General features: G+C 50.8%; 1 protein-coding gene across 1 annotated transcript; it reads left to right on the top strand.

The window, feature by feature from the left end:
- Window positions 1-8,487: 8,487 nt before the first annotated feature.
- LOC308633677 (lymphocyte antigen 6K-like) lies at window positions 8,488-10,992 on the top strand. The gene is made up of 4 exons (XM_081266645.1): window positions 8,488-8,613; window positions 8,926-9,020; window positions 9,472-9,573; window positions 10,673-10,992. Exons 1-4 carry the CDS (start codon window positions 8,606-8,608, stop codon window positions 10,951-10,953), a joined length of 486 nt encoding a protein of 161 aa, XP_081122771.1. The 5' UTR covers window positions 8,488-8,605; the 3' UTR covers window positions 10,954-10,992.
- Window positions 10,993-26,043: the final 15,051 nt, after the last annotated feature.

Genomic DNA, 26,043 nt, shown 5'->3' with positions numbered 1-26,043 from the left:
TAGGAGCTTTCCCTCTTCTCAGGAAGACATGCGGGGACCATGAGCTCTGCAGAGGGGCCCACCTCTCCAAGGAAGTCTGGACGCTCCCCTAAGAAGCCAGCATGTTCCTGGATTTCCTTGGACACTGCTGTCCTCTCTTGTGGTCCCTAATGGGCAGGGTCACCTCCAAGCTCCCCCTCAGGTCTCCTGGTCAGCTGCTCTTTGAGGGAAGCCATGCTTCCTCCTTGCTCTCCCCTGCACACCAACACAGCCCAACTGGCCCTCAATTCTCCCCAACCACACTGACAGTGCACACCACAGCTAGCTCCGATGGCCAGATGCCTGCCACGTCCTCCTGGGACTCCGGGCCACTCTAGGAGAATCCATATGCCCTCCATGTCTCAGAAGAGATGATACTTACAAGTAGCTGGAACAGCTTTGGTCACATTGGTCAAATTGGATTCCACAAGTGGGAGCCCCACAAAGAGGAGCAGGAACAAGGGGAGCATCATATAGGGCAGAAGCTTGGACCTGAAAGTGAAGAGACCTACAGCCAGTCAGCGAGAAGCCGGCTCCCTGCTCCACTTCACGCCCCCAGCATCAACCACCACAGGAGTCTCCCCCCTCCCGCCTTCCTCACAGGCCCTCCTCCCCACAGAACTGGAACCTATCAGAAGAATCAAATGGATATTCCTAAACCAAGAGAAGCAAAATCTTTGAAATTTAAACTTCACCTGGACGCCATTAACAGCCAACTGGACTCGGCAAGAGGAAACAACAAACGTGATACAGGCCTATGGAAGATGTCCACACGCTACCCAGAAAGAGAAAAAGGCCAAAGTGCATAGCAGCTGAAAGAGGAGCTGCATCCATGTGAGTCAGCTGTGTAGCACACACGCAACTGGATTTGCACAAGGAGAAGACACACATGGAGGGAGCCAGCGTTGGAAGGACCACTGGGACCGAAATGTCCCAATAGCAGTGAAAAGCATCACCCCACAAACTTAAAAAGGGCCAGTGGATCCACAGCAGAGGAAGTCCAAGGAAACCCAGTCTCAGACACATCACACACAAACCACCGAAAACTACCGGAAATCGTGAGGGGCCGCGGGAGGGAGGAAAGGAAAGGCAGCGTCTCAAACAGCAATAATTCAAGTGGTGGCTGACCTTCCCACACAGACCGGCAAGTGCTGAGCAAGCACGCCAGAGTCTGCAAGGGAAACAGACTTCAAAAGAGAAGGCCAGATGGAGACCGCGACCGAGCAGGAGTGAGGGGCCGCGCTCCCGGGCCACCCGCTACGGGAAATCTTGAGATGGGACCCCTTTACAAGGACCCCCAAAGTCAGCCAGAGCCCAAAGCAGAGGAGGCTTCAGAATGGAGAGGAGTGGCTGGGGCCAGCTTCCAGGCCCAAAGGATTCCAGAGGTCAAAAGGCAGGCTGGTGACAGCAGAAAGCGACTGTGGAACCTGAGTCCACTTTCTGACTTCAGCTACAGGAAGCCAGAAGCTGCTCACCAAAGGAGAACTGGGACTTCCTGCTGCTCGGAATTGAAGGGGACACTTCAAATAATAGGTGGCCCCAGATCATGCCCAGTGGAAGGCATGCCTGCTGTGCACTGGCTGGTGGTGAAAGCAGGAGAGACTCAGAGCTAGCCTCGGCAGCCTGGAGGGCCCAGAGGGAAGAGCAGGCTCAGAGGCATGCTTGTGGACCAGTTTCCACGTGGACAGTCATCAGTGGACCCAAAGAATGAGCCAGGAAGGGAAAGGGGAAAGATCCGGTGGCCACTGAGAAGTCCAGGCTTTTGGAGATCCAGGATGATTTGGGCCACAGGAGAGGAGGCCAAGGTCAGGAGCAGAAGGTCCTGTGGGTGGGGCTCCAGGAGGAGGGGGCCTTTGCCCACTAAGGGAAGGGACTCAAGGACAAAGGGGTGAGACTAAGTAGAGAAGGGGTGAGAGGGAGAAGCCATGAGAAAGTGGGCTCAATCCTGAAGGAGGGTCTCGGGACTAAAGTGTCTCTGAGGTGACACACTGGAACACTGAGAGCATCTGTTCAAAGGGGTCTAGGGGACCACAGGTCTACACGACTAGAGTGTGGACCCCTGTGTGGGTCCAGGGCCCTGGGTGTGTCAGGGGTTTCTGAGAGGAGGGTGGGAAGGAACCAGAAGAGCCTGGAGGGGGTCCAGGAGAGGACAGGAGGGGGAGGTCCTACAGGAGAGAGGACGCGGCCTTGGGAGCGGAGTGTGGACAGGAATATCCTACACAGTTTGGCACCATGATGAGAATACAAATAACTGGGACAGAAGCAGACCCCAAGCAGATCAGCACGCTTTCCTGTCTGCAGCGAAGTCAATCCATCAGGCACGGGAGGGCTCATTTTCTGGGTATAGGAATGGCCCCCAGGTAGGAGAAGGAGTCTAGGCTTTGTAGTTTATGGTGAGGGTGAATTGATCACTGGACACTGCAAGCATGCTGTCTGGGCACTTGGGGACCTCGTGGTTCAGGTTAAGATTTTAACTCAGGAAAGCAGCTGTGAAAAGTCTGAAACTCACTGTCACTGGGAAGAGCTCAGAGCTGTGCTCACTGCTGATCTTCCTTCCTCTGGGACCCACCGTTACCTAGAGGGTCACTGTTCCTTTTCTCCTTCAGGACTCATCTGCAATGGAAAGGGTCAAACTCCAGGGCCCAGCATTTCAGTATTTGCCTCCTGCCTTCAGGACCCTCTGGGCCTGGGAAGGGCTGAATGTTTGCTTTTGCTGGGGATGAGCCCAGGAAGGATCGAGGTTTGCTTTTCCTCTAGGGGCCCTTGTCACTGGGAAAGGATGTACTGCTGGGAGAGGGTGAATGTCTGGCTAACTTCCCTCCCTGCTCACAAGCCACACTGTCCCTCTGTTTTTCCTGGGGGACTGTCTTATAGGAATATTATTTTCCATAACCCCTCAGAAAGGGTGGGCTGGCAGGAGAGCTCTGGAGACCAGGACAGGGTCCATGGGACAGGTCCACAGACATGCTGGGACATGTGGGGACTGAACTAAGTTGCTGGCTGTCAGGAACAGCAGCCACGGGCAGGCTTTGTCGGGACTGGGCACAAGTGATAAGGGCCTTCATCTAGAGACAGACAGAAGAACGCTGGAATGTGATAAGAGTGAGCACCAACTGGAATGTATATAAACCACTTGTCCTCCACGTCAGAGAGCTTTGCTCTAAGGACATCAGTGAGAGTGCCACCTTGCTTTCTGTCCCCAGATCGACTCCCCATTCCCTGACGTCCAACCATCTGCTGGAGAGAACTACCAGACAACAATGTCTGCTCTTTGGCTAAGAGAAGTGGCACTGGAGGTGCTCTGGGGCTCGTGGCTGCCCTGGGCTTGTGTGGTTTGCTCATCTGTTTAATCAGTGAGCACCGAATGCTACTTGGGCTGCTCCTGCACACCCAGCACTTTTCGCATTAATTGTTTGTGTTTGATGATTGGTGTGATAACATACAGGTTTGCATTCAAAGACAATCTGCCTCCAAGTAATTATTAATAGTGCCACTCTGGACTCAGGGGTACTTAAAGGCTGCGGACTGGAGTTGGGGGTCTGAGGAGGAGGAGGGGAGGGGAAGGGTCCATGGGGGCAAAGGGTGTCAAGAGAAGGAAGGGATATCATCCCCTGGAAAAGGGATGTCGGGAGGAGGAGGGTCCAAGGGAGGAGGGTGTCAGGAGGGTCAGGGTCTGCAGGGTCAGGGTATCAGGTGGGAGCAGGTCCACTGCCCAAGCTCTTCAGGACCCTCCAGGACCAGGGCTGCACAGACCCATGCTGCCCTGTGGCCTCCTGGGGCCTCACCAGAACCCCACCTGGCCCAGCCACCTTCCCGATGGAGGTTGTGTTTCCTTCTGGAACTTCTCTGCCCTGATGTCACCACCCAACTTCTGGAACCTTCCCACAGGAATGGGGGGGGGGATTCTGGAACCTTCCTGCCCAGAATTCACCACTCACCTCTGGAACCTTCCCACTGAGAAGTCACACCAGGCTTTCTTAACCGTCCAGGCCCAGATTGCTGTCTCCTCTGCAACTTCCTCCTGTCCCAGTGTTCTCCCACTGGAGCCCTTTATCCCTGTATTCCTCCTTCTGCATGTGGCCACACAGTTCCTCCCCAGCCCTCCTGACCAAGTTTGGAGACCAGGCTGTGCTCGGCTCCGAGCGGCTCCGCGCGGCTCCGCCACGGACAGAGCAGCAGTTTTCAGGCTGTGCCTGAACCTGTGCTGCCCTGGTTATAGAGCAGCAGTTGGCCCTGAGCCCTCCATTCTGAGTTGCAGGGCTGAGGGGCAATGACTCCACACCTTCTTTGTACAAGTCAACACCACCATCTGCCAGGCACGACCACCGTCAGGCACAGACGGATACATCAGTCGTGCTGCCAGGAGCGGCCCGTGGGCTTGTCTGCTCACCAGAAGCTCAGGCACAGGCGCCTCGCAAACTCGGGTGGGAAAACCAGGCCCGTGAGCTCCCTAGGCAGCAACCCCTCACTCGAGGTCCATCAGAAGAAGGGCACCCTGTGACTGGACACAATGGCCCCATCCCCTGGTCACTCGTCACCAGCCTGGCCCAGGAAAATCACAAAGAACCTCCAAATCCCTGCCCTTGGGCTTTAGCAGGGTGCGGTTTCTCCTGCCGGTGATGAGCACGTCCAGGCGGACACCCCAAGTGACCATCCAGGATGACGCTCTGACACTTGCAACCCCTGGGGACCCAGAATAGCTCCAGTGCCCTGACAGCTCTGCACCCTGAACAGGCTCTTCAGCTGGTTCCTGATCTTACCTGACCGCCTGCAGGGACTCCGCCTTTGCTCTCAGTTCAGTCTCCCTGACCCCTGTGGCTGCCTTGACCCCTTCTTATGTGTGTCACTGTGTGAAGTGTGATGTGCCACAGGTAGCAATGAAGATTGGCATAAGAACCTGTGATTGCCTGGCTTATGACCACCAGGTGATCTGCACGTCGCCAGTGAACTGCCCCTGCTGAGTGGTGCAGCCTGTGACTTGACTGTCAATCAGCAAATCCTGACCTTGTGGAAAGACAGGAACGAGTGTGGTCTATGCTGATGACGGAGCACTCTGCTGGGGGTGACACAGGTGCAGGCCACCCTGTTCTGGCTCCATCCTCCTCTGGGAGACCTCCCTCACGACCCCTGACCCCTCAACCTCAGTGCCCTCCCCAGCCTCCAGGAGCCCTTGACTCAGGACCCTCCCTGTAGGTTCAGGGTCTTTGACCCCTTGACCTGGAAGCCCCCTCAGGGCCCCCAGTCCATGGGCCTTGAGTGCCTCCCTTCAGGGTTTCCTCAACCTTGAGGCCTTCTTTCACAGCCCCCACCCCTCAGTCACTGAGTGCCCCCCCAAGGATCAGCCCTGGTCAGGTGGGCAGAGCCTGAAGCAGCCCCAGGGCCCCCCATCTCTCTTCCTTAAGCAGCAGTGAGTTGTGAGTTCCTGGGATTTTGTCTGAGCCTCATGCAGAGGTGGGAGAGCTGGCTTGTGGAGCTCTCTGTCACAGGAGTGGCCTGCCCCCCACCTCGCCCTTTCTCTGCCTTGGCTGAGCTCCCTGACCTCACCCTGCACACCTGTCCTTTTCTGGCCACTGGCTTTGGGCCGGGACCAGCAGTGTGAACACACAGGATCCTTCCTCTGGCCACTGTGACTCCCAGGTTCCACCAACTGCAGGCCATGTGCCTTGCCTCCCCAACCTTGGTCCCTCCCAGCATCCCTGGAAGCTGTCCGTGGAGTCCAGCTCAGATACCCGGAGACTCCAGACCACCTGGCCCCTGGAGCCTAGGGGGCTTGCTCCGGTTTGTGTCCCCGGAGCCCCTCTCCTGCAGCCAGCCATTGGAGCTGACGCAGGGATCTGGAGAGACGGCCCCTCCTCCTTGGAAGCCTCCTTCCGGCAGGACCTCCTTCCACCGCTGGCCACAGCCTTCGCATGGGCCCTTTCCCTTGGCTCATCTCCCTCTGGTCACAGCCTCGGTCATGGGTGGCACAGGCTGCCGCCTCCACCCTGGGTGCAGGAGGCCGTGTTTCCCTCTGGCTTTGAAGCCCGTGGGCCTCGACTTGCGTCTGGTAATTCCCACTGAACTCCTCAGTGATCGGACTCTGTGTCTTCTTTTGTCCTGGTAGTTATTCCCGTTTGTTCCTCTGATTGTCCCACATTTGTACTGTCTCCCTTCCCTGCCAGCAGAGAGCTCTGGTCTGATGGGAGGCCATGTCCCCTTCCATTGTTGGCTCTGAGGGCTCTTACCACACTTCTGGGGATGAGAGGACCATGGCCTGGCCTCTGCCTTTCCTGCTTGGGGTTTGGAGTCTCTGTTGAGGCCAGCTGTGGAAAAGCCTGGATGACGCCGTTCTAGGGAGACCCCTGTTCTACTCTTCCTCAGGAGACAAGGCCCGAAGCAGCCTGCTTCAACTGTGCCGGGTCTCCAGGCCTCGTGTCTGCTCCCTGGCACTAGGTTCTTGAGCGTCCATGCTCCCAGGGAAAATCCCACCCACCCAGGCTCTAGCTTAGTCTTCGGGAATGGAGTCCCCTGGATCCCCTCCGGGCTTCTGCACAGGAAATGGTGTGGCTGCAGTGCACAGGCTTCCCAGGGAGACCTCTGCTAAGGATGGCAGAGCTCTGGGCATTGCCCATCCGTCTAAAGGTCAGCTGGAAATTTGTGCAGCTGTGATAGGAATTTGGGGCACTGACTCTGAGGACTTGTGGGGAGAGGATGCTCAGAATGCACAGCACCCACGTGCACAGCCACTAACCAGAAGCAGCAACAGGGCAACACTCACCTGAGCTGAGAGACACTTGAATTTGACCAACTGTCTCATCCTGTGGCGTGTGCCCTTCCCATCCACACTCGCATGAAGGAAGAACACTGAGGCAGTGCAGTGCTGGGTATGATAGAGAAACTCTGCACAACCACACAGACGTTCATTAGGAGGCTATCTGAATCTACCTTGGTAGGTCCAGACCACAGAATGGTACACACCTGTAAAACAATTCTAGCAGCTGGGGTTGTGGCTGAGTGGTAGAGCACTCACCTGGCATGGAGGAGGCACTGGGTTCGATCCTCAGCACCACATAAAAATAAAATAAAGGTATTGTGTCCATCTACAACTGAAAAATATTTTTTAAAAAATTATAAAAAACACAGTCTCCTTGTGCTACTGGAGTGTCTGCACCACAGGTGGAGGAAAGGAAACACTGTGGGCAGGAGGAGGGGGAATCAAGACCTGACCACCATCAGCCTGCATTCCATCTGGGAGGGCTCAGTGAGAAGAGGGGAAGGGACCTTTCCTGCACCACGGGGGGTGGCCCCAGGACAGGGGACCCACTGCCTGCCAGCTCTTGCACTCACCTGGGTCAGGACACACTCTGGCTCTGACATCACCCCATCAAGTGCAGAGAGAAGCTGAGAGCAGACAGGGGTGGAGAGCAGGCTGGGCCCTGAGTTACTGACTCCAAGATGTGTAGAAAAGCAGTTTTCAGGCTGTGCCTAAGCCTTTAATCCTTCATTTTGCAAAGCAGCAGATTGCCATAAGCTACTCCATTTTGATTACAAGTGCAGCTAGACTACTCTACACCTTATTTGTACAACTGAGCGACCCTCACATGCCTGACACAATCATAAGGCACAAACTGATAAATGGAGACACCGGAGACAACCTACCAAAAAACTCTATCTAGGGCTGGGGCTGGGGCTGAGTGGTAGAGTACTTGCCTTGCACGTGTGAAGGAATGGGTGTGATCCTCAGCACCACATAAAAATAGATAAAATGAAGATATTATGTCCATCTACAACTAAAAACTATTTATTAAAAAAAAAACAAACCTAAATCTGGAGCACATGGACACATGGACACCCAGACACAGCAGCTTATCAACCTCACCAAATGTAATGTCCTCACCTGAGACCTGTAAAAGGAACCCCAGACCCCACTGGACACAGGATGGACACAGTGGCACCCTGCTCCCATCACCTCATCACTTGTCATGAACCTTGACCAGGACAAGGCTCCTCCATTCCTGTCCCTTGGGGCCGCATTCAGCACAGCCTAGATTCTCCTGCTGTGACACAATGACTCCAAACGTACCCCCCCAGGACACTCTGAAACTGTCTTAATTAAGACTGGGATAAAACAGCTTGTTCGCCTCGCTAGGACGAGTACCCGACGGCCCACGAGTCCGCGGAACCGCGAGGCTGTCAGTGGTGCAGCCTGTGAATTCACGGTCACTCAGTGAAGTTCTGACACCGAGGAGGGACACAGCCTTCTGCTGCAGCAGCGGGGACGGCTGCCGGGCGCCCCGGGAAGGCAGTCCCAGCTCCCCACGGCGCAGGGGGCACTGGCAGCTGCGCAGGTGGCGGCGCGGGAGGAGCTTAGGGCGCGGCCACGCCCGCCCCACCCCACCCCCACCCCCACCCCCACCCCCACCCGGCGCCAGCCCCGGGCCGCTCCGCCGCCCCCCGCTGGTCGGACCGCGCAGAGCGCCGGCGGGCGCACGCCGGGAACTTTCCCGAAGGAAGCCCGGTGGCGCCCAGGAGGGGCGCTGAGAGGAGCGAGCACGCGCAGAGCAGGGAGGAGGGCGCCCCGACGGTCGCGCCTGCACACGGACACGCCATGGACGGGTGGGCGCTGGCGGGGGCTGGCGTGGGTCGGGGGCGGGCTGGGGGCGGGCCCGGGTGGGGGGGGCGGGCCGGGGGCTGGGGTGGGTGGGGGCTGGCGCCGTTGGGGGGGGGACGGGCCGGGGGCTGGCGCGTGGGGGGGGCGTGGGCCTGGGGGGGCGCCCGGGCGGGCGTGGGGGGGCTCAGGGTGGGAAGTGGCCCGGGGGTGGGCCGGGTCGCTGGGGTCCGAGCCGAGGGCGGCGCGGGCGGAAGGTGGCCGGGTAGCGGGTCCCGGGGCAGGTGCGGGCCGAGCCGGACGCCGCTCGCTCCCCGCAGGGCTAGGCGCCCGCTGCAGATGGTGGCCCTGCTGGCCTTGCTGCTGACCTTGGACCTGCCTCAGGCGCTGACTAGCAACAGGACCCGACGGCAGGGTGAGTCCGCGCGGGCTCCGCGAAGGGAGGCAGCGCAGCGCCGGCGGTGGCTGGCGGCGAATCCCAGGAGCGTGGGCGGGAGGGCGCCTCGCGGTCCCCAGCGGGTCCCCAGCGAGCAGCGTGGCCGGGCGACGCCGCGTGCTCGCAGGCTCCAAGTGGCGAGAGCGACCTGGCCTCCCCAGAGCGGGTTGGTGCTCCCGCACGGGGCACTCTGCAGCCCGGGAGGCCCAGGCCGCGGAGTGTGTCCAGGAAGGCCGCTCAGTGCGGGCACGTGAGGACACCCGCACCTGCATGCGCCCGTTGTGCGTGAGGGACCCAGTGGGTGACTCATTTAGTGAGGGAGGAGAACTAGGCAGTGAGAGTGGGCCATGGGCTTGGGAGGACAGAGGGGTGTCTCTGACAGGAGGAGAACTGTGATGATCTACTTTTTTTGCTTTGTTCCTCATTTCAGAGAATTTGAGATGTCACGTTTGTGAGAAAGAGAATGATTTTGGCTGCACCCATGAACAGGAATGTGGAGAAAATGTCACATACTGTAATCTTGTGGCAGTCAGTAAGTGTCTCTGTTCAGGTCCAGGTCCCCCCAGAGCCCTGAAGAGTCTCAGGAATTAGGAGCCCTCCAGGGCTAGGGGTTGAGTTCAGTGGTGGACCCTTGTCTAGTACGCACAAGTGGCCGGGTTCAATCCCCAGGACTGGGGCAACAGCAGTTGAAGAACAAACAAAGCCCGACAGGTGGTGAGTGCCAGTGAGGCAGCGTTGAATGGCCTGGGGTTAGGGTAGGGTGGCAAACACAGGCAGTGGGTCACAGTGAAATATTGGAGAACCAGGAGAAAATAGTGATTTTTTAATTTGTTTTTAAATGAAAAATTAAGCTCTAATGATGACAGGTGCCTCACTAAAAACAGTATGTCAGAGGTGAGTGGAACAACAGGACAGGCTCACTGCATGCTCTCCAAAGAGTGTGCAGGCTTTATGATGTTTGCAGACCAAGGTGCTGACATGGGTAGTTGACCCAAGATTCTGGGCACACCAAGAGCTCTCCAAAGCTAAATCAGAAAACCTGCAACCTTCTTCCCACAGTGGTATTTTGGGGGCTTGGGGATTCAGTTTTGGTTCTCAGGTTATTCCCTGGGGCCTCTGCATTCCGGGAAGTTTGTGGGTGATGAAGCAGTGGTTGGGCAGTTCACTTTAATGTGGGAAATGATGTGCACAAAGGAGAAGATAAGGTCAAGTACTGAGACCAGCGCCTGCCCAGAGCTGGGCCAGGCCCACTCAGGGCCAGCTCCAGCTGTAGGCAATGTCAGGATGGCTGGGAAGCCTTCAGCCCAAGTGTCTGGACAAACAAAAGGCTTGAGCAAGCCTGTGTTTAAGAGCTGAGGCACAGGAGCATGTGTGCCACTGGCGCACACGTGGACAGGACAGAGGCAGGCATTCAAGGCCATGCTGCACCCAAGCTACCCTCCCTGAAGCAGCTGAGAGGGAAGCTGCCCTTCTTGCATCTGAGCCATGGCTCACGCCTTCCTGCGGGTGCCTTATTGAGTGGGAGCCTCTGACAAGGGTCCCCAGGAGGTGCAGGCTTAGACTGACAGCCACAAAGGTGCTGGCATAGGGCTCTGAACTCACTCGATTTCTTTCTCTTTCTTTCCTGTTAGAAATATTGTCACGTTTCTTCTACGTTTCAAAGCAGTGTTCCAAGTTTTGTCCGTATGTGATGCCAATACTCGACCAAAAGTCCTTTTTAATCGAAAAGCCCATGCCTTTCTTCTACGTGAACTGTTGTAAGGGCAATTTATGCAATTTGAATGCACCAAACTTCAAAGGAGAGTCCTTCCGAGAACAGGCTGACAGGGCCAGTGTGAGGAGCCATAGCCAAGCCATGCTGACTGTTGTCATGACCAGTGCCACCACCTTTGCAGGCCTTAGCTTGCTGTAAGCTCAGAAGGACCTGGGCTACGCTTTCTGGGACATAAGCTCACCACAGACTGTTGAAATCTGTTGCATTAAACTAGTTCTCCTTTGGTTACCCCTTGGTCTGACTCCTTGGGTGCCTCAGGATGGGTGGGTGGGTTAGAGTCCAGTAGCCCTCTGCCTAGCAGTGTCTCATTTTGCATCACAGTGAGTCAGTCCTGACTCTGGGCAGTGGTTTTGTTGACCAGTCTCGGAAATCAAGCCTCAAAACTCTTACTGACAGCCCCTGCCTTCTTCTGCTCCTCTTTGCTACTCAGGGCCTTACCGTTGATGGGGAGGGGGCTATGTCCCACCCAAGAAGAGGACATGCTCACTGCTTCTGACCTTTTGGGGTACCCAGGATGGTGGGACGAGGAGACGACCAAATGAACATGCCTGGAGTAAAGGACTCCTTGGCACGACCTTACTAGCTGGCGTGGTCAAGGGCTCCAGGTGTGATCCTGCTGCAGATGGCAGCAGGCCTCTCCCTGCATGCGTCAGCCCAGATGCAGCCACCCTGCAAGCACTGAGAACACCGGCTGCAGCCTGCCCTGAGCAAGTGCTTCCTCAGTGTGCGGCAGGCGGGCCCACACCCTGCTGCCCCTCTCCCTTCTCTTATAGCACAGGGTGGCCTGAGGGTACTTCAGGGCTATTCCTGAGGCATGGAGGACAGGGTCACCTCCATCATGTCTAACCCTCCAAACCTGAGACCCACGTCACTCCTGGAAGTAGTGGCAGGGAGTGTCCTTGAGTGCCAGCCAGCACTCCAGAACTGGAGGGACCTGCATGTCCCTTCGCCATCGTGGGCTCTGAGCTCACACCTGCCCCTGGCACCTGCACTCAGGAACAGGAGCCATGCTCCTCCAAGTTGGCATCCTGGGCTGGAGTTTGCAGGGGCACCACTTTTCTTGGGGCAGAGAGAAGTGGGTATACTTCACCCAGAAAAAGCAAGAGGGAAAGGTCAGCATGTGAGAGTTGCTATGGCAACCTGACACTGGTGTCTTGTCTCGGATACGGCCTGCAGTGGAAAACAGCAGGAAATCAGAAAGGAACGTGGACAGGTCCTGATTTAGGCGCTGGTGGACCGCGGGCAGCGGGAGGAGGAGTGCTTTCACAGGCCGTGGCAGGAGATGTCAGGTGACTGCAGGAGTCAGAACAAGACAAGGAGCCGGCTGTCACCAGTGTTCAGTACTCTTTCTAGAAAGGTCACTTGGGAAGGAAAGAGATACAGTGGGTGGTGTCTAGCAAAGATCAGGGATGCGCAGAAGTGCTCCCGTGAATATGAAAGCCCAGAGCAGGAAGCTGAGCAGGCGGTGGGCCAGCCCTGCAGACCAGCAGGGGCCTCCCACAAGGGGGACGGAGTAGATGAGGTCCCAGGCCAGACGCAGGGAAGAACAGATACTGTCTCCCATCAGCCTGGCAGAACCACAGGCAGGAGACCACAGAAAGGTCACCTGCAGGGAGGGGCCAGGAAGTTGAATAACCCACTCCCAACATCACTTTTGTGGCTTGTGTCCCGTCCGGCGAGATCCGCAAAAGTGATGTAGAGAAAAAGTAATTCAGAATTATAGGAATAAAATAAAGACTCATTTATTAATGAAAGCAGGGGCAGGGTAGGTGACCAGCTCTGATGGTCGGATCTGACAATGAATAAGAGCCCGCGTTTTATTTTTATAGGTAGGAACATCAAAGAGTTTCAGTGTGGCAGGCTTCTTGAGGAAAACAGGATGGAGGTGGGAAAAACAAGTTCGCTGGGGCTTGGCAGGCCACCCCCGCCTCCCCCACCCCACCCCACCCCACCCCCAGAGTCTGCATTTTGAAATCTAGGCTTTTTGTATAAGTACCGCGCGCTAACTGATTGCGCCACTGGAGCTCCTAAATCTAGTCTTTTTGAACTAGTGAGTTCCATGGCAAACACAGAATCTCCCCCATCAACAGGAACCACCTTGCAAGGATGTTCCCCCATGTCCCTCGTACTGCAGGGTTCCTAAGAGCAGTGTTTCAGTGTCCGGAGGTCACACAGTTCAAAGCAATGACTTATCAACCACCTATGACACATCATGGTTTCTCTGTGGTATGTCTCAGAACAAGAGCTTAAATAACGGGCTTTTGAGTGGCAGGAGGACCAGGAGGTTGCGCAGGCCTCCCCAGGTTGCCAGCAGTGTGGAGGCCCTGGCTGAGCTGGCGCTACACACTGGACTGCAGGTCCTCCCCCAGGAGCTCACAGATGCCAGCAGAAAGGGCAGTGACTGGAATGTGTCAGGGTGTGTGAGGGTCACGCACAAGAGAGAACCTGTCACCTAGTTTCAAGAGGAGTTGAGGATTGGACCCTGGAAACTGCAGGCAGGTAAGAAAGGCAGGGCAAGGTGAGAGACATACCCTCGGGGAGCAGTGTGAGGCCAGGGACTAGGGCCATGCACCGGTGGCCTGTGGGCCAGGAGGCAGGCAGGAGCAGGCGGAAAGGACGGCAGCTTCTCGAGCCAGAACAGCACCCACAGTGACGGCTGGAAGCCGCAGGAGGCCCAGGTGTCCCAGGACTGGCTCTGCAAGGCTGGCCCTTGCCTTCACAGGAACATGGCACCCGGTCAGCCCCCATGTCACAGTGACTCTGATGGGGAGAGACAGTGTGTTTGCCAGTGCAGCGTCCCTGCTCAGAGGACCCCTGGCTGGGCACTGCCACACCCTGAGGAACACAGGTGAGTGAGGCGGTATGGCCCTGGGAAAGCACCTTGCTCTCACATCCCAACTCCCACGTGGAAGAGCGCAGGGGCCCGCTGGGCACAGAAAGCCGTCTTCTAGGGAGAGTAGGGGTCAGGAGCTCCAGGAGCTGCCAGCTGCTCTGCCGACCCCAAATATGGGCCACATGCCAGCACACAGGAAGGGTCTGGAGTACAGCAGTTTCCCCTCTGCCTGCAAAGTGGCCCCCTCTAAGATGCAGGGAGCAACCTATGAATTCTACACACAGACTCCCAAAGTTTTTGCAAAAATAATAAGCCATCTCGAGCAAGTTAGGTTGCTGGAAATGCAAGAGTGGTTGAATCTCAGGAAAAGGTACCAATAACTGCCACAAGAGAATAAAGGGTGATAATCACATAATAATCAACATTCGCTTATTTTTTAAAATCTGAGATAACTAAGAACAGAAGGAAACTTTAGGGATTTGATAAAAAGCTACCCACTAGAAACTCAAACAAACACCATGATTAATGGTGAAGCACTAGACACTATCCCTCTAAATACAAAAACATAAATTAGTACATACATTTTCACTTTTACACTCAACACTGAAGTGAGGACTTAGTCATACAAGAAAATAAGAAATATACAAAGTAAGAAGTATAGAAATGTTTTCTTCCTAATAATATGTCTTATTAGATAGCTTATTTTGTTTGAGCTGCTATAACAAAATGCTGTGGGTTAGGTTATTTATTTTTATTATTATTTTTAAGGTGGACACAATTTTTGTGTGGTACTGAGGATTGAACTCAGTGCCTCACGCATGCCAGGCTAGTGCTCTACCACTTGAGCCACATCCCCAGCCCCAGGTTAGGTTATTCATAAATAGAAATGTATTGCTCCACAGTTCTGGGACCTGGACAGTCCAAGATCAGGGTACCAACAGATTCCGGGTCTGGTGAGGGCCTATTCCTTGTGGATGGCACCTTCTGCCTGTCCGTACCTGGCAGAGGGACCATCCACGCTCCCAGAAAAGAGGCTATAGGCTGGGGCAGGGCCTGTAGCCTCTTTTCTGGGAGCACAGATCCCACTCAGGAGCGACGAACACTGCCCAAGCGCCCGTCTGTCAACATCAAGCAGTGAGGGTTAGCTTTCAACACGAATCCTGGAGAGATGTCCATTCAGACCATGGCAGTAGCTAAGACCTTCCTATTTTAAAATACTTCAAAAGAAAAGGGTATTTTAAGGTGTTCTTAATTATATGCCAAGCTATCATGGATATATTTTCAGAGGCATAAAACAATCAAACACTATGATAAAATAGACCTGGATAATGACATGGTGCCAAATGCTGAGTCTGACCACAGCCCAGAGTGCATTGACCATCTCTTGCTCTGTAGAACCACATATGGCGGATGGCACATGTGGCACTGGATACCCCAAAGTGTGGAGAGCCATTCTGACACGTGATTGGGTGACTCCCGTTAAGGGCCTGAGGCGCTCTGGCTGTGTCGGAGCTATCCCGACCCTTTCCTGATGAGAGAGCCCATCCGTGTGGGGGTGTGCGTGACCACTGACCCCGGAGACCCAATCACTGACCCTGACCTTGGAGTGCAGCCCCCCCTCAACCTTCATTGGATGGAATTCTCCCCTGAATCTCTTGTCCCCCAAATAAAAGGCTACTCCCCGGCGTGTTCGCTCTCTCTCTCTCCTGCTAGCCCAGAGTAATCCTCGCTGCCCTGCTGGGCGGCTGGAGGCGGGAACCAGGGAGGCGAGCCGTCTCGGACCTAGCAATGTAAAATAAGGTACTGGTTTGTGTGTTTTATTTTGATCTCTTCTAACTAACTTAAGGCCAGAACCTCATTAATGAAACCACTGCGCAGGCCGCGTGGTAGAATTGGCGCCCAACGTGGGGCATTCTGAATTAGTTAGATTGAGTGGGAGCGTGCGCTAAAAAGATAAGGGAAAGAATAAAAAGGAAGATAAGGAAAAAGAAATAAAGAATAAGGAAGATAAAGAATAAAGATAAAGAAAAGGAAGAAGTGACATTTGGGTCACAAAAGTACCGGGAGATATTGAAGGAAAGAGACGTTAAATTACTTAAAATGGGAAATTCTACTTCTTCGGATAAGGAAATGTATCTGACTATTTTAGACAGTATAATTAATCAGAAAGGAAAACAGATAAAGAAAACTCAGTTATTACAATTCTTAAAGATTGTAGGTGAATATTGTCCTTGGTTTTGTGACCAAGAGTCTCCAAATTTACTTACTTGGGAGAAATTAAGAAGGAAAAAAGTTTGTCTTTTTAAAAATATGGCCCAGAGTTCACAGCCTCCTAAAGACCTTTTAAAAGGCATTCAAGGAGCTGTTAAGTCTATTCAAATGGAAAATCAGCCTGAAGCTAAGTTAATTTCCTTTCGTTTAAAAACAAAAGCACTAAAGACCAAGGTTAGAAATGTGAACTTAGACTCGCAGCCCCATGTGGAGAATTCAGATGGCGTGGATCAGCCCGCTTTCTCACCGCCGCCAGCATTTCCTCCTAGCAGGAGCCCGGGAATTCCAGGGGAGGTCGCACAGTGTAACGTCATCGCGCCGGCCATGGGGGCCGCCATCTTTAGATTTACCGGAGCAAAACAAACAGTTTCCGTGCCGACCATGGGGGCCGCCATCTTTAATTTTACCGGAGCGGAACCACAGTTTCCGTACAAACCCCTAATGATTTTCAAGGCTTTTAAGAGAGATATATTAGCCAAAATGGGACTATTATTAGTTACTTCAAATTCTATAAGATCAGTTAAAGAAGTTAATCAGAGGTATTTTCCTGGAGATGATAGGGAGACCCTTCAGGAAGAATATCTGTTTACAAGCCAGTCTCCACGACAAAGATTAGTAAATACTCCAGACAAAAATTTTTATTAGGGGCCCTGAGTACTTCCCCGATCCCTAAGACAGCTGAAAAAATCACGTGGCTCACAGAAGAGCCTATATGGATTTCTCAGTGGCCCATCTCAGGGGAAAAACTTAAAATAATTCATAGATTAGTTGAGGAACAACTTCAGGCTGGTCATATTGAACCAACACTTAGCCCTTGGAATACCCCTATTTTTGTTATTAAGAAAAAGTCAGGAAATTGGAGATTACTGCAGGATTTAAGGGCGATAAATCAGGCAATTCAGCCTATGGGATCATTACAGCCAGGACTTCCCTCCCCCACAGCCATTCCTTTAGATTATAGCTTGATGGTAATAGATTTAAAAGACTGTTTTTTCTCTATAAGGTTACATCCTGAAGATTGTGAAAGATTTGCTTTCACTGTCCCAGCAATTAATTTTAAGGAACCTGTTAAAAGATACTGCTGGAAGGTGCTTCCTCAGGGAATGCGTAATAGCCCTACACTGTGCCAAAAATATGTTGACCAGGCAATAGATCCCATTAGAAATAGCTTCCCTGATGCCTATATTATTCATTTTATGGATGATATACTATTGGCTCATGCTAATCCAGAAGTACTTTCAGAAATTTTTACTCAGTTAGAGACTTCACTTACAGCAATGGGTTTATGTATAGCTCCTCAAAAAATTCAAAAGGTATCTCCTTTTCAATATCTAGGTCAGATAATTCAAGGGAGTACAATCCGTCCTCAAAATCTTCAGATAAGAGTTAAGGAGTTACGTACCCTTAATGATTTTCAAAAACTATTAGGAGATATTAACTGGCTAAGACCATCTTTAAAGCTAACTACTTCTGAGTTAAGTCCTTTATTTCAGATATTACAAGGAAATCCTTCTCCAACCTCTCCACGTCAACTAACTTTAGAAGCTAAGGCAGCCTTAAGGAAAGTGGAAATTGCAATTAAAAATGCACAGCTTACTAGAATAGATCCTAAAGAAATAATGTATTTATTAATATTTCCAACTGAGCATACCCCAACAGGAGCCATATGGCAAAGATTAGGAGTTATCGAATGGATCTATTTATCTCACTCCCCTCAAAAAACATTAATTCCTTTTCATGATTCTATAGCTCAATTAGTAATTAAGGGTAGAACTAGGATTTTACAATTAATTGGATCTGAGCCTGATATCATAATTATTCCATTTTCTGTTCAACAGACTAATTGGCTTTTTCAAACTTCTAGTTCATGGCAGATAGCTTTTGCAGATTTTCCTGGGCAGATAGATAGCCATTATCCTCGTGATAAGATTGTACAATTTGCATCATTAACATCACTTATTTTTCCAAAGATTGTACGTTCTCATCCAATAGAGGGAGCTTTATCAGTGTTCACAGATGGTTCCAACTCTGGTAAGGCAGGTTTCTTCAGCCGTGTTCACACAGAGGTAATACAAACTTCTTATACTTCTGCCCAAAGAGCAGAGCTCCAAGCTCTGATTTATGCCTTAGATTATTTTTCAAATGAGCCTATTAATATCTATTCTGACAGCTTATATGCAGTCGGAGTTACCAAAAATATTGAAACCTCAGTTATTGGGTTTACTTCATCACAGGAGTTATTTGAATTATTTCATAATTTACAAAAGACAGTGCTAATACGAAAATACCCATGTTTCATTGGACACATCCGTGCACATACTAACCTTCCCGGACCTTTAATTGCAGGTAATGACACAATTGATAAATTGGTAGCTTTTTGTCAACAGATGTCTTCATATGACTGTGCACTAGCTTCCCATTCCTTGCATCATCAAAATGCTTCTAGCTTACGTAAAAAATTTAGTATTACCAGAGAACAAGCTCGTCAGATTGTAAGCCAATGTCCTAAGTGTGTTATTCACACTCCATCTCTGCCATCAGGGGTAAATCCCCGTGGATTAAAACCAAATCAGATATGGCAAATGGATGTAACTCATATTCCTCAATTTGGTAAGCAATGTTATGTGCATGTCATAGTGGACACTTATTCTAGATTTATTTTTGCCACAGCACGTACTAAGGAAAATACTCAACATGTAATTTCTCATTGCTTAGCAGCCTTTTCCGTTTTAGGGTGCCCTATGCAGATTAAAACAGATAATGCTCCAGCTTATGTAAGCTCTTCTTTTCAACAATTTTGCCAAGAATTTAAAATTAATCATAAAACAGGAATTCCTTATAACCCCCAAGGTCAAGCCATTGTAGAACGAGCTCATTTATCTATTAAGCTTCAATTACAAAAATTGAAAAGGGGGAATAAGATAGTGACTCCCCAAAATAGCCTTAATCATGCCTTGTTTGTTTTAAATTTTTTAAACTGTGACACAGAAGGTCACACTGCTGCTGAGAGGCAAATGTCTCCCTCGGTGACAGGCCCTTTAGGCAGAGTTCTGTGGAAAGATTTACAGACTGGTCAATGGAAGGGGCCGGACCCGGTAATATCATGGGGCCGAGGGCATGCCTGTATTTTTCCAGAAGGTGCTTTTCATCCTATTTGGGTGCCTGAACGTGCTATCAGACATGGAGGAGATAGAACCCAGACTCAAGCAACTGAGGATCGACCCAGAGGAGCCACAACCCAGAAGGAGGAGATATCGGAAAAGGATGAAGAAAGACCAGATTGAACCAGCCGAGAAGCTGATTTCATGGAAAGATGTGAAGAAATTGACAACCCAGGCTTCCCAAATACTTTGACGCCTAGGAAAGAACAGGACCCCAGTCTTGATGGTAGCAACAGTAATTGCCCTACTGGGCTGTCAGGTAAAAGGGAATCAAGTAGACACTTATTGGACTTATTTCCCAGATCCACCCCTGGTACACCCAGCTGTGTGGACTGGAGAATCTATTCCAGTATTTACTAATGACTCATTTATGATGGGAGGATTTACAGATACTCATATTACTCCCAATCATGTGACTAGATTTAATTATTCTGGCTACAGTGCCCAATTGCCTTTATGTTGGTCACATGATAAACATGCTGGCTGTCTGAAAGTATCATTCGAAGAAAAGACAGTGATTGGTAAACCTAGACTGACAAATAATTCTATTTATGGGGACTTAAAACCTAATACTAGATCAGTAATTAAGATGGGACTTTCCCATAACAAGCCAGTCATTTCTGCAAAACCTCCACCGGTACCCCACTGTCCAAATAGTTCTACAATTGAAATTGGCACCTTTCCTAAATGGATGGATTGTGTAAATACCTTTCCTGTACAACATAAGGTGTCTAAAGCTAATGGGTATATTTTAGACTGGTCTCCAAAAATTGATAAGAGACAATTACGAAGAAATTCTGCTATGACACCTGCAGAATTTGTTAGTAATATTTTGACTTATAGTGAAGGAGGTATTCAAAAAGATATTTGGCATTTAATTGCTGCCTCAGAATATTTACATTTTACAGATAAACCTTTACCAAAATTTGTCGGCAAGAACTGTAAAGAGGGATCTTGCTATGGCCTAAGAGCCTGTGTCCAATCTCCTTATGTTTTAATTATTGGAAATGTAAAAGTTAAATGGATAGATGATAGATATTTTGTTACTTGTAATAAGTGCAACCTAACCAATTGTATTTCTAGGTATAATGGAGGAAAAGGCGTGCTGATACTTCATCAGCCCTCTTTTGTTTTATTACCTGCTAATATTTCAGAGCCATGGTATGCTGATGCTGGTTTACAAGTCCTGCAGCAAATTCATGCCCAGCTAACAAGACCTAAACGTGCTATTGGAGTCATAATTGTTGGTGTCTTAGCACTGGTCTCATTTATTGCCTCAACCGTCTCTGCATCTCTGACATTGTCTCAGAATATTCAGCATGCAAAATTTCTTAATAATTTAGCTCAAAATACTTCCAAGGCTCTGCGTAATCAAGTAAATATTGATGAAAAGATTGAGACTAAATTAAACGCCTTAGAGGCGACTGTTATAAACATTGGTAATGAACTTTCAGCCTTAAAATTTAAGGAAAGGCTTAAATGCCATGCTAATTATAAGTATGTATGTGTTACAGCTGCCAAGTACAATGCTTCTCTCTGGGATTGGGAGAAAGTTAAAAACCATTTATTAGGTATTTGGCAAAATAGTAATAATAGCTTGGATATTCTGGAACTTCATCACCATATCCAAGACATTCAAAATAATAGAGCTGATTTTTCAGATCCTTCTTCTTTGGCTAACCAAATATTGAAGGAGTTAAATGGATTCAACCCTGGAAATATTCTTAAACACTCCGCTTGGTACATTATTGGATTATTCTCCTTGCTGTTAATTCTCTTTTGTATTGTAACTATAGGATGGCAAGTCTTCCAATCAAGAATCCAGGAACTCCAGAGAGTGAACTGCCTCATTGTTAAGAAAAGAAAGGGGGAATATGTGGAGAGCCATTCTGACACGTGATTGGGTGACTCCCGTTAAGGGCCTGAGGCGCTCTGGCTGTGTCGGAGTTATCCCGACCCTTTCCTGATGAGAGAGCCCATCCGTGTGGGGGTGTGCGTGACCACTGACCCCGGAGACCCAATCACTGACCCTGACCTTGGAGTGCAGCCCCCCCTCAACCTTCATTGGATGGAATTCTCCCCTGAATCTCTTGTCCCCCAAATAAAAGGCTACTCCCCGGCGTGTTCGCTCTCTCTCTCTCCTGCTAGCCCAGAGTAATCCTCGCTGCCCTGCTGGGCGGCTAGAGGCGGGAACCAGGGAGGCGAGCCGTCTCAGACCTAGCAATGTAAAATAAGGTACTGGTTTGTGTGTTTTATTTTGATCTCTTCTAACTAACTTAATGCCAGAACCTCATTAATGAAACCACTGCGCAGGCCGCGTGGTAGACCAAAGAGAGGATGAAAGACAAATGAGGAGCCCAGAGGAGACAGATCTGAAACTAAGTGCTAAGCCAGGGAAGGGACAGGGGACCCTGTCCGTCTCAGGACTGCTCTGCCTGGAGGAGAAGAAAGGAAGAGACAAACATGAAGACATTTCTGGGAGAACCCAGAGCCCTTCTGACCCTGGGGCTTGCATTTCCACTCCAGCCGAGGCTAAGAAATAAAGGGAAGGTTTTAATGAGTCCCCTTTTCTCTGCAGATGCCTGAAATACCGAGAAGCTGCTGGAGGAACAGGCCATCAGCCCCAAATCACAGGCCCCCACAGACTCAGAAAGAGAAGGAAGATGTCCCTGACTGAGGCTCATGTGTGGGAAAGGCCCCCAGCGCAAGGTGTTAGCGTGAGGCTCTAAATGGTGACCAGTCTGTGCTTGTCACAATGAGGGTTCTCATCCCCTCCCCTGCCCCCAGGAGGTGATGTTAAACTTGCAGGGAAAGAAAAGACCACCGACTCCAATTTTAAATCAAATTAAAGCAAGCTTGTAATTCCAGCTGGCCAGGGCGCTCTCTCCCAAAATCCGCGGGTTAGAGGACAGCACCCCAGCTCTCTGGGAACACGGTTCTATAGCACAAAAAGTTGCAAAAGGGGGTGTGTCTTGAGAACTTACAGATAACAGGATTTTGACAAGCATGGTACAAAGGCAGGTAGCAGGTTAATGATCTAAATGGTTCAACATTTCAAGTTAGATCCCAACACCAGAACTTATGAGGTGCCACTAAGGTTTCAGAGAGGGTTGTTATCTGTCAGGGAAAACCAGGCCTGGGCGAGTCAAGGCACGGGCAGGCATCCCAAGCAAGTTTAAAAATTACAGTAATTTATGGTAAAACAGAAATTAACTTTTCATGACTTTGTGATGATGGCTCCCAATCTTAAGATGGAATTAGGCTGGGTTCACCCGCACCTTGATCTTGGACTTCCAGCCTCCACAACTGTGAAAGATAAGTCAAGTCATCCAGTGATGGTGATATACACAGCAGCCCAGGAAACACATGTCGTCTACTAACAGGACAGTGGTTCCAACTGAGGGCATTCAAGCAAAGTCAAAAACACCAGAGACGACCGGCATGGGGGCTAGGAGGAAAGCGGTGGGAACTGTCTGCTTTTTACAATTCACAAGAAGGCCAGAGATTTTGAAAAAAAAAAAAAATCTATCTATCTATCTAAAGAATAAATACAAAAAAAAAAGAGTAAATACAGGGCACGAGGTGTAGCTCAATCCTGTGTGTGAGGCCCCCCTCCCAGACCACTCCGCACAGAAGACAAGGAGTGCAGCGGCAGGGCTTCCTCTGGTGGGCAGGAGGGGAACAGAGGAGAGGGGTGGAGAGGCAGGGTCAGGCGCCCGGAGGCCAGGACGGACATGGAGAGACTGCGGGGAGGGCTCCTGCAGGACACACTCTCCACACCCCAGCCTTCTGCTGGCGAGCCAGAGCCTGGCTTCTGGGGGGCGCTGGAGAGGCTCCCGCGGTCCCAGGGACCCCTGGACGCCCTGAGGTGCGGTGGGGGACGGGCGGCGCAGAAGGAGAGGCTGGGCGGGCGTCCCGGGGCTCCTCCCCGGCTCGCTGAGGTGCTGAGGACCCCGCCCGCAGTCCGCGACGCGGGGACGGCGAAAGGGCAGTCCCGGGAGGGCAGCGGGTCGCTCTAGCCCCTCCCCGCGCCGCGCGGCCAGGCGCACCCCTGCGTCGCCCTCTGCCCTCGCCCTGGCGTCTCGCTGCCCGCACTGTCCACTCACCCCAGGTCCTTCCGCTGTCTTCCCGGGCGCTTCTGACTCCCGCGCTGGCCGCCGTCCCCATCTGGCTCTCCTCTCCGACTTTGGTACCTCCTCTTCTTCACTGCCCTTCGAGGGGGTGGGGGAGGGGTGGGGGAGGGGTGGGGGAGGGGTGGGGGAGGGGTGGGGGAGGGGTGGGGGAGGGGTGGGGGAGGGGTGGGGGAGGGGTGGGGGAGGGGTGGGGGAGGGGTGGGGGAGGGGTGGGGGAGGGGTGGGGGAGGGGTGGGGGAGGGGTGGGGGAGGGGTGGGGGAGGGGTGGGGGAGGGGGTGGGGGAGGGGGTGGGGGAGGGGGTGGGGGAGGGGGCCGTGGCTCGGGCTGGCAACCCTGGCTTCTGGGGAGACTGAGGCAGAAGAATCACAAGTTCAAGGACAGCCTGGACAACTTATAAGACCCTGTCTCAAACTAAAGGTAGTCTTTAAAAGGGGTGGGGGGCTTGGGGTGTAGCTCAGCTTGTGCCAGGCCCTGTCCCCAATATGGTACCCACACAGTAAATAATAAAATGGCAGAAATGAAATTTTTACCTTTTATAATATGCATAGAAAAATAAGGAGAAAGGACAAAAGCCAATATTGAGTGATGAAAAGGATAAAAGAAATAAAAACTGCTCGCTGGACAGCTACACATCTTAACAACCACGATATAAAATCCCAGTCCAAAGGTACATTATCAGACTGACTTCTTTGTTTAAATGCACAAAAAGACACACTCCAAACACGAGACTATGAAGACTATGGAAGGGTCAGTGGTAAGAAGATGGCAGAAGATATAGTGGATTTATATTACAAATGTCAGATACGTAAGCTTCAAGGTGAAAAGCATCATAGACAAAAATGACAAAGCGTTCAACTCAAAATAAAAATATCTGAATTTGAAATTTATATTTACCTTGCAGAAGTGCTTCAATATATAGTAAAACTGTTAGAACAACAAGGAAACAACAAGATCAGCAACAGCAGAATATTTCAACACACCTCTCCCAATAATTGACATATCTAGAATGAAAAAAATGGGGTGAAAATAATGATAATTAACAAGACTGACTGAATAAACATGTAAGATCATGCACTCAACAAACCTCAGAAACAGGGACGTGCTGGGGAGAGAGACTGGTCCAATGATATTGTCATGATGTGTGCATGTGCAATTATGGAACAGCAAATCCCACCATTATATGCAACTATAATGCACCAATAAAAATGTGGAAATGGGAGCGTTTTAAAAACAGGAAAACAGAGCTGGGGCTGTAGCTCAGTGGTTAGAGCACTTGCCTACCACGTGTGAGGCACTGGGTTTGATCCTCAGCACCACATAAAAATAAATAAACAAAGGTATTTTGTCTATCTACAACTAAAAAGAAGTTTTTAAAAAGGAAAACAAATGGAAATTTTTAAATACTTTAAATTGAACAGTGAACAGATAATTATACAGGGGGAAAATAAGTTTGGAATAAAGGTTAAGCAGTACCCAGAAAGAAATTTATAAACATTTAGAAATTTAAGCATTGAGGGGAATTCAAAAACTAAAGAAAGAAAAAGCAGTTGTTCAAACGGGGGTTAACCGAGCTGGGGGGTAGCTCAGCTGGAAGCCCTGGATTCTGTCTCCATCTCCACACAATTAAATAATTAATTAAAATGAGGTTAACTAAGTAGCTATTTGAAAAGTCATTAAATAAGAAAAAATAAAATTTAAAAGTTTATAATAGCAGAAAAGAAATTTGGAAAATTAATGAATGAAACATTCTATCTCAAAATATAGAAATGAGTATTGAGAAAATATTAGTGTGGCAAAATTCAATGAAATGGGACTCTAGGTTGACAGAGATGATCCAGAGCTGGATTTAACAGCAGACTAGACAACAAGGAAGAGAACCAGGAAGAGAAACCATAGTAGGTAGAAAATGTCAGACCACAGATCACACGATCTGAAAAGATGGAAGATATCAGGCTCAAGACACCACCTGTGATCTCAGCCACTTGGGAGGCTGAGGCAGGAGGGTCACAAGTTCTAGGCCAGCGTCAGCAACTTGGCAAGACTCTGTCTCAAAACAAAAAAATAAAAAGGCTAGGGATGTGGCTCAGTGACATATCCTAGTACCAAAAAAGAAAGAAAAGAGGGGATAGGCAGGCACCTGCTATCTGGAACACGAGGTCTGACACATCTTGATCTGACCCACTTCTTTAGTCTGCCCCAAAGTTCTTCAAAGGCTAGATCTATTTCCCAGGCCTTGACTTTGGGCTCAGTCATGCGACTTGCTCTGGTATGGTTGGAAGTGCTGTCTCATCCTACCCCATTGCCATGACAAGACCTCAGCTTGCCCCTCACTTGTCCCAGGAGGACGAGGGGCGCCGTGGCTGCAGCAGCAGGGCTGAGCGCTGAGCTCCTGGCCGAGCTACCCACACCCAGGTCCAGGAGATGTGATATTTTGGAGTAAGGGCTGTGGGTGGCTGGGCATGTGACAGGGCTGACACCACACGGGAGCACTGAGAGTGGGACACATAGCATTTGAACATATTCAAGATACTATTTCTTCAACCCTGATGCACATCATCAACCACAGACTTGGAAAACTCAGAAAAAAGTGGAACAGAACAGGTACAAAGGGAAATCATAAAACCAAGGAGAAGAGAAACATCTTCACAGGGTCAGGGAAAACACCACTTCCCGAAAGGGGCCGAAGACTAAGTCCCAAAAAGAGAAAACAGGTGATGATGATGGAATGACATTGACAAAATGCTGGAAGAAAATAACAGCTCAACTCGAACCTCACACAAAACAAACACTCCCTTCAAAATACAAAGGGAGGGCTGCGGCACTGTGCGA

Source organism: Spermophilus citellus (assembly GCF_964194105.1).
Source record: "Spermophilus citellus genome assembly, chromosome: 14".
NCBI classification, from domain to species: Eukaryota; Metazoa; Chordata; class Mammalia; order Rodentia; family Sciuridae; genus Spermophilus; species Spermophilus citellus.
This window is presented reverse-complemented; position numbering and strand designations above follow the sequence as displayed.

Excerpts from the sequence above, each read along its gene's own strand:
- LOC308633677 (XM_081266645.1), top strand. Across the intron at positions 9,021-9,471 it reads CAACAGGACCCGACGGCAGG|AGAATTTGAGATGTCACGTT; the intron begins GTGAGTCCGCGC and ends TCCTCATTTCAG. Across the intron at positions 9,574-10,672 it reads CTGTAATCTTGTGGCAGTCA|AAATATTGTCACGTTTCTTC; the intron begins GTAAGTGTCTCT and ends CTTTCCTGTTAG.